General features: G+C 37.8%; 1 protein-coding gene across 1 annotated transcript; it reads right to left on the bottom strand.

Annotated features, from left to right (window-relative positions):
• Positions 1–273: 273 nt before the first annotated feature.
• Positions 274–7,771, bottom strand: LOC122642406 (aspartic proteinase-like). Its single transcript, XM_043835859.1, has 14 exons — positions 7,710–7,771; positions 6,931–7,308; positions 6,761–6,821; positions 6,113–6,207; positions 5,905–6,017; positions 5,501–5,669; positions 5,370–5,409; positions 4,927–4,991; positions 2,640–2,753; positions 2,341–2,405; positions 1,838–1,997; positions 1,647–1,766; positions 588–676; positions 274–459 (listed from the first exon to the last, which is right to left on the bottom strand). The coding sequence occupies exons 2-14, from the start codon at positions 7,300–7,302 to the stop codon at positions 375–377; spliced, it is 1,548 nt and encodes a 515-aa protein (XP_043691794.1). The 5' UTR covers positions 7,303–7,308; positions 7,710–7,771; the 3' UTR covers positions 274–374.
• Between the last annotated feature and the right edge of the window lie 1,397 nt (positions 7,772–9,168).

Raw genomic sequence — 9,168 nt, forward strand, 5'->3', positions numbered from 1 at the left:
AATTGATATTCTCTAAGCTGAAAGTAGTAATTCTGATCCAGAGAAGTCCAGCGATTAAGAGAACATGACTGATACAGACTGATCCATCAAATCAATTTCAGCAGAAACCGATACTGATACCGATACCGATTACTACGTTCAAGGGCCCCAGAGAACCAGCCTGCTTTAGAGACAATTATAGCCAAATATAGACATACCAAGCATGCTGTAAGACCTTAATATCAGCCAACTATGAATTTAATGACATGAGAGTGCACGACGTCTGTTATATAAAAGGATTCAAAGATCACATCCAGTAATATTTACATTCAGGTGTAAAGCTGTTCAAAACGGGTCGACAGTAAATGAAAAGCCACATAGTAGAATTGTTTTGTTTATGCCGCTTCTGCAAAGCCAACTCTCAATTTGCCGTAATCGAAGACAGTGTGGTAACGGCCCATGAAGACATCTCCCAATATCCTGGATTTTAATATCACTATCACCATTAGTAGAACATACAAAAGAAAAATACTATTCATTCTCTGTGAATCATTCACATACGCACATCACTACTGTCACCGCATTTAAAACAGGTGAGAAAGGATTACCAGAGAGGACCACGAGGCGGCGGCACATCCAAAGCTGTAAAACCACTAATGCACTGAGCTGCAGCTCCCTCACCAACTTTGAGGATGTACTGAAAACCAAAAACAAGAAAATATGAACACGGTAGCATGATCTCACAGACACATTTAAAACCACTCTTCTTTCAGCCGACCAAATATATTTGAATTTCTTTCTTAGGAAGGAAAGAAGAAGCGGGGAGAAACAGTTAAGGGCCACACTCTTGTTTTTTTGGGTAGCCCATTTTCAAAGACAAAAACTTCATCTTTTCACCAATTACAACATAACAAACAGATTGTGGGATTACAACAATAAAGCAGAACTCCATTATTTCAAAAATAAAAGTAATTGTGTCAAGATAACTATAATTTACATTTTCCCTTTCAATGATTTAATGGACACTACTAGACCCTGCGCACCCACCCCTAAAAAATAAATAAACAAACAGAGGGAAGTAAAAACAGGTCCTTGAAACTAATAAACATACAAGAGCCGACTGCATCTCTTTCGTCAAATGGGTAGGTAAGCCAAGAAGACAGGAATCTAGTAAGTTAACACTTGGTTTACAAGGGCTCAACCATACCAGTTGTTGAATTTCATGGGTGACATCTCATTCTTTTTCACCTCAGTTATTTCTTTTCGATGCAGAACAGGAAATTATAAGTAACATAAGCAAAAAGTTGCCTCTGGTCTCAAAGCAAGGCCACTGCTCCTTAGAGCAGGATAGGTGTCAAACCACTTCATCATGCATGGTTGAGTCAATCAATCATCCACAAGGAAGAAGCAAGTTGATTTGAAGCTACTTTTCCCTCATGACAACATGAGATGCCACAGAAACAAGATAATTCATGTATAGAGTATGATTGCAAGAATTCCATTAAATTGACATATAGGTACACTGCTTATAGAAAAATGTTTTTGTTAAAAAGAAAAAAGATCGTACTTGACTACCTACTTGAATATAATTTAAAACTGAAAGATCAAGAGACAAAAACAATAACAATAAGAACACATTTAAGTGCAAAATTGGCATGTAACTGTACCTGCTCTGGAATCAGATGAAATGTTTTGCCACCAATGGTAAAAGCAACAGGAGGCATTGAAGAAAGTTGATTACAATCAACAGCTGATTCTCCCATTGGACTAGGCAACCGCTCACAAAGCTGCAATTACAGCATATAAAATCAGCCAGTCCGCAACTAAATATGTAGTGTGATAATGCATCATTACTCACCTCATTCACATAGTTCAATATATTATCTGCTGTATCATTCTGCTTAATCCGATTCTGGATCCATACAACAGTCATTTCACAGGCAGAGCACATGGCATCACCCAATACACCAGAAGACTTGCCACCATTCTTCTCATCCACAACGCTCTCAATGCCAATACTGTATGACAACATCCAGACGTCAAATTAATCGAGACATGTACAAGACTGACATATTCTACAAGACTTCCATAAAATAATCAAATTTCAGCCAAACTTTGCTCAAACATGGTAAAATTCAACCTAAATCTAATATTTTCAACACAATAATTAAGAAACTTTCAGCAGAAGTGTTGAAGAATGTCAACCACTTCTTACCAAAATCGACATTATCTAAACCCCAATGCCCAAACCACTTCCCAAACCCCCCCCCTCTCCCCAAACAGAAAGCGATGAGTTAATGCAACGTTAAATTGTAACAGAATGTTTTCTTGTATGTAATGAAGGACAAAGGATAACCTCACCTGACACCTTGAGTTCCATCGAAGGTACACAAACCAACCTGGGAGCATACCTTCTTTGGATCCGTCTGTCAAATACATAAGAGGAAAAAAGATAAAGAGTTAAGTTCCCTGAGGATTTCTGGAGGATAGCTTCATATGTATCATGAAGCCATAAGTAGCAGCAACAACATTGACCTCACTCTTTCATCGAAAAAAAACATTGACCTCATTCCCACAACAGTATGAAAATTAGGTCAACTCGAACAAGGAAAGGGAAGCAACAAGAGGGAAAAAAAGGGAAAAGAAACACTTGTATGCACCTCTGCTGACAATAACTCCAATATTCTCTGCCCATATTGAGCAACAACAGCCTTGCATTGCTGGCTAACGACCCCCGAGGCTCCAATTGCACGATTGATTTGAGCAATAATGGTCTGCCAACAATGGTAATACAGAAAATGGCAATCAGGCCCACAACTATAGTGTAAAAGGCGTCAAGAAATGAGCAGAGATTTGCACATGCTTTGTCTCAGTTTGCCACTGGTTAGTGTAAATATGCAGTATGTATTCACATAACACTAAGATATGGAAGCGGGGATCCACGAAAAAGCATACTCTTCCCCTAAAGGAGATTCAGATAAAGAAAAATTAAAATGAAACATATTATCCGTTTCGTTTAAGAAAGAAAAATGCATCTTTCTTTTCTCTGCTTAAGTTATTGATGCACCATGTAGGAATGCAGAAGTGTGCACGTAGTTCTAGGCATTAATTTATAAACTTGTTGGTTGATTTTTTTTCTAAAGATATATAATGTAACTCCTGCTCACAAGGTGTGTTTTATCACCAATTTGATCTATAGCCTCCACACAGCCTACTACAAAAGATTCAGAATGAAAATTAAAGGTGAAGGTGCCACAGGATGAAATTTACAAGTAGAACCAAAAATTTTCTGCTATGGGGTTGTGCTTGCCTAACGTATAAAAACTACTGTGAATATAGAAGCTTAGGTGCACACTTGTCACAACACTGCATACTGAACCAAGGATGCAATAAAGATTGCTGAAACCAAGAAACTACATGCTTAAGAGTCTGAACGAAGACTAGATTAAAAAACAATTAAACAGAAGTGACACCGGAGAGGAGGAATTAAATTTCGAAAGAGAAAATTGGAGGGAAGAGAGGAGAAAGAGGGAGTTCAAATATGAGTTTGACATTGAGCGAAATTTCCTTTTCTTTTAAAAAATGGACTGGAAAAGGTAGTTTCATCATGAAAATGCTTGTAAACTAAACATAAAGAGGTAGTTCATAATTTTATAATTTTATATAATAGTAAATGGGAACTACTTTTTGTTTAATTGGAAATTATGACAACATTTGATGCAGTTACATTGGAATGGTTGGATCTCTCTCTCTCTCTCTAGGTGGGGGCCTTACTATATTCAGTAAATGCCAAAGGTCCAATGCAACCATAACCTACACTGTTTCGAACTTCTACCTATGTATTTGCCATACAAAACATAGCTTTTGAAATTTTAATTTTGATTGAGAAAAAAAAGTGATAGAAGATTATCCATTTTAATTGTTTCACATGTATGCATCTTCAATTTTATCTTTGTTTCATTTTAAAATTAATGCCAAAAAACAACATTTGAATAGATGGCAACAGTAAAAAAAACAAAAGAGGGAGGAGTAATAGCTGAGACAATGACATGCATCACCAGGTGTCACCTAGGCGTCCAGGCTTTTTCTTGGATCCAAGGCGACAACATGCTTTGTTGACACTTTACGAGTTAATGTTGATTTATGTTTATTGTTTTGGTTTTTGATGAATATGCTTATATTATATCTTATGATTTATTTCTCATATTAAGTCATTACTAGCATAATTATACCATATTGCATTGACATGGCTTCTACGTTGTATATACGCATAATTTTTTAAAATTACCATTGCACTATTACAAATAGTCATATACTGCAGCCTAGGGCGCCTAGGCAACACCTAGGCACTCCTCATACACCTTGGGTCGCCAAGTCTCTGTGACAACCATGATCTACAAAAACTTAAAATAGAACGAAGCATAAGTGATCTCTCAGCAATTCTGCACTGATCCATTGCAGTCTTACATTATGCAACCATCTGTTAAGAAAGCCAATCGTCAGCTTTAAAATACTTCATTCCAGTTAAGGCTCAAATCAAGTAATACTCTTGCAGATGAGATGGCAAGAAGCAAATGCAAAGAACTATACCCTAGATAGGGCCTATACTATTTCGGGATTTGGTAATCACTTCTTTGCCAGGGAGGCCTTTGGAAAATACTTGTTTTATGTTTTAGATGTTTCTTTCCATGATGTGTGCAGAAAGTTTTTACTGTGCTTTTGAAGCTGAGCTTCTCTAACATAATCTGACATGAAGTAACTGTCTTCCTGACAAGACAACACATTCTTAGAAGCGCCAATTTAGGTTAAGGTGCGACACCTCTCAGAACTGTAGTTTTCCCATGCAATGGTAGCTTAGGCCACAAGCAGCAGCAGCATGTATGCTGGATTTGAAACAATTTTGAAGGAAAATGGAACTATATTAATACATCCACAGTCCATACATACCGTTGGACCAGCCAACAAAGACGTTCCAGAGTCAGCAATTGCCGCACAACCACCAGCACAGAATCCTGTAAACCAGTAAAAGTTACATCAAGATCACACGAAAAGAAGTAGGACATACAGAGGACACAGTTTAATATCAGATCTCCTACTCAGAACAAGTGCCAATTGGGATGCAATCTTAGCCAGCATAGACTAATCTTTAAACACTCAGAGCCCTGTACTTGGCAATGGCCATTATGTCCTAATGTGCTCTTCAGCTTGTAGACCAGGGTGCGCCACTTCTCCTTTTATAATAAAATATTTTATTATCCACACACACACAGGAGTTTTTGGTGTATAATATAAATATATTTATTTATTTATTTATAGAGAGAGAGAGAGAGAGAGAGAGAGATTTCCATGTTCACCAAACACAAAGGCAAACAGGAGTTTTTGTTAATTACCTGTTGATTTTCCGTCAACAAGGACATCACCCATGTCAAACTGATGAGGAAAGTTATAAACAATTAGATTAGAAAATTAAGAAGAAACAGACACGTAAATTTTATTACTTTGGCATAGATGGACAATCTACCTGCCAATAGCCTTTCTGAGTCACAGGTACATATGTGTGTTCACCCTTGTAATGATTAGGATCAACCCCTCCAAACACAATTTCTCCCCCTTCTTCTTCTTGTGTGTTTCGGTTAATCCAAAATGAGAAAACAGGTTCCTTAACAAGCCCTTGATCAACCATGTTGTACCTAATCCATTTGCTAGTTTATCAGCTCCAGATCAACATCACCAAAAGGAATTCACTTAATCAAACCAATCAGGTATCACAAATATATTTTTAAGATGACACTTAAAAAGAGAATAAACTCATTGACCAAAAAAAATGCATTCCATGAATATCAGGGTTGTTAACAAATAATGATCAGATGATGTACTCAATTGTCAAGTTTCACACATTAGATGGCAAAGAGAACACCATCATACCAGACAGGGACAGCACCCCCAACAGATATCTCTTTAAATCCAAGCCCAAGTATGCCATCAAACTTGGCTACCAGAAATGTGACACTTGGCTCTCGAGTTGCCTCGATAAACTCCTGGCAAGGAATCACATGTAAGAGAATACCAGAGTAGACAAAACAATTAAGAAACCATTAGCGCGGGCATCAAATGAAAATTTTCTAGAAGTTACCTGTTTTTTAACCACAAGATCTCCAACCTGGACATTGTCTTGGCTAAAGAAACCAGAAATAGCTCCAGTCCCATACTGAATCTCAGCCGGTTTCCCTGAGTGATGGACAAGAACATATCTTTTCATAATATTTACTACAAGAGTGCTCTTAACTATTATATAAACAAACCTAAGTGCAAGAGATATGCGTGAGGATAAGAGGGAATTAATCTTCGGATGCAGACTCAGAGAAAAAAAAGAGATCAATTTTGCTAAGTGAAACTGATACTTCAAGGGTGGGACATTAAACGAGACAAATTATCTGAGAAAAGAGAGAACACTACTTTGCATAATAAATAAGAAAGCTAATAGAAAGAAGAAATAATGTAGTATAACAACCCTCCAATGAGATCATAGATAGGCCAGAGCATCTATGGTACAAAACAATATTGTGGGTACATAAGAATATCATCAGTTAAAAGAAGTTAAGAAAAAATATGCATTTTCCTCCACCAAGAAAGGACCCAGATAATCATAATTCATGCTTTCCCAACAATTCACATAACAATTGATTCGAAGCCTCACAAGCTGAAAAATGGCCTACAACCGTCAATAGGAATAATAGAACCTGCATAGATGCATGGATCGAGTAAGGGAGAAGGGACAAACCATTCTTCTTATAGGTACTTGACTGGCTTGACTTGTACTTGGAATGGAAATAGCAAGCAACCTAATCACAAACTCAAAATCATGAAAATTTCTTCTGCCCAACCAAAATCAAAGGTAACCAAACTTTCAAAAGATAGAACAAGACAGAAAATTAAAAGTTCAAAACTCACAGAGAAGTAGCACTTGGCAGAGGGCACCCATAAATTTGAACTTCCAGTGTCAAATATCACAGTGAATTTTTGAGGGGGTGTCCCAACACCAATCTCCCCAAAGTACTGAGCATCCATGTAGTTCTTTAATATAACTATGTCAGTACCCTCGGAGTCTCCATGGTTACCTCGGAGGTGATATTTCCGGATAGAAGCCCTCAAAGACTCCCCCTGTTGAGACTCAATTCGGGCAGCAAGGCGGTTATCTGGGTCCAATGTCCTTTTCTTCAGTCCGATCCTAATCAATCCATCTGAAGAAGCAGAAAAGACCAGAGGGAACAAAACGAACGACAGGAGTAAAGAAACCACGATGGCTTTGCATTTGGTTCCCATGTTGACCTGTTAATCCACAATCATCAATGCCATTTTTTAACAAACATGAAACCTGATGTTAAAGAGACTTTCTCTCGAGGAGCTTATCAAAGAACAAACTTCAGAGAAGAAAATCAGGTAACAGAAAGAAAGCCATAAGATATAAAATGAATTAGCATGTGCCTAGCGACCAAAATTTTAAAAAAAATCAAGCGCTGCTACTCCATTAAAGATTAAAATTTCTCTCTAGAAACAGTTATTAAAGAAGGAAAGTAGTTGACATTAATCCAGATAAAAGAACAAAATCAAACATATGAACAAAAAAAATTAATAATGGAGAAGGAACTGGGGAAAGGGAAGATCATCGTACATTCGTAAACAAAACAGGAAAAAGAAAACTGAGAAAAACAGGAGAACCCTTCACTTACCTATCCGAAGATCAAATTCGCAGACGAACCGATTGGGAAAGAAGAGAAGAAGGGGGAAATGGTGAGGGAGAGAAGAATGAAGCGAGAGGAGGAAAAAAAAATGAATAAAAAGAAAGAGAAAGTGGAAAACAACCTTTTCAGAGACCAGTGCCTCTCGCAGCGTATCTACCAGTCTTCTTCAGTGATTCAGTCGGTTTACGCAATCTTATCCGTTGGATCTTATGGTCAAACAATTTCACACCGTCGATGACTAACTATAACCTAGTCTGTGACACGCCTGCAGTCCTAAGTCCTAACCCACCACCTCCTCCTTCACGAGGTTCGTATTTTCAGTTTTTTTTTTTTTTTTTTTTGGGTAGAGTATTTTTAGTTTTTTGATGTTACCAAAAAAAAAAATTTATTTTTAGTTTTTGAATTTTATCCTCTAAAGTCTAAACTCTAAAGCCTTAAAGGCGAAGGAAAGGATCTTCGACCCAACCTATGGGCCCCACTCCGCCAAAAAGCCACAAACCGATGGAAAGATACTCTGAAGAGCACCGATTGTGTATCTCGCGAGCTATTAAATTGACTGCTACCAGGGCCATCAACGGTAGCTATAGAAGTTTCCTTTTGAGATTTTGGAATCTTTTTTAAAAAACAAAATCGTCCAGACTATGACGTGCCGTTTTGTTTTGTCTTTTTTAAGGAGAAAACGTCCAGAAGAGTTTAAATAACTGATACTAAAAAAAGGAGAAAAGTTATGGTGTATTAAATAGTATGATGAGCTGTGATTCTGAGGATCGCTTTTTTTGGTTAGCACCGTTGGATTTTCTTCTAGATTTAGATTCGAATATGACGGAGCTTCCAAGAGGAATACGTAGGCGGAAAAGGTTCTCCTTAGATGCACTCCAGCATATGCGTTGAAGTCGATGCGTGTTTTTTACCAAAAACAAAAAACCGATGCGTTAACTTACCGCATTACGTGTCCGGCACGAGTGGACTTTTGTGAGCTCACACTTTTTTTTTTTTGGGTTTTTGGGGTAAAGCTTCTGTTAGGTAGTAGAAAATCTTGGCTTAATTTGGATTGATTCCTATTTTTTTTGTTTTTGTTTGGATGAAAGGAGCTTTGTATTATAATAAAGGAGTAATTTACATACGGTCGTAGTTCTTCGCAGCTGCATCCTCCCTTATAAGACGAGAGAGAGCAGGTGGAAGGCTATTTGGACAGAGGTGAATCTCTTGACAAGAGTTCAGAAACCCTACCAAGAAATCAGCACAAGAGTTGATTTTCCTAACATGGTGGGTGAACACACAACTCTAAAAGCAATCGCGAAGGTCCAAAATTTCTCCAACCAGATCGAGCAGGTACCATGACACTTTGTATCTCCCTGAGATGGATTGCACAGTAGTAAGTGAGTCCGAGCGCACCTGGATCGGAGGGAGACCTAAACTCCTTGCCTTTATCAGCCCTGTTTTGATG

This window comes from Telopea speciosissima, chromosome 10, assembly GCF_018873765.1.
Source record: "Telopea speciosissima isolate NSW1024214 ecotype Mountain lineage chromosome 10, Tspe_v1, whole genome shotgun sequence".
In the NCBI taxonomy this organism is placed as follows: domain Eukaryota; kingdom Viridiplantae; phylum Streptophyta; class Magnoliopsida; order Proteales; family Proteaceae; genus Telopea; species Telopea speciosissima.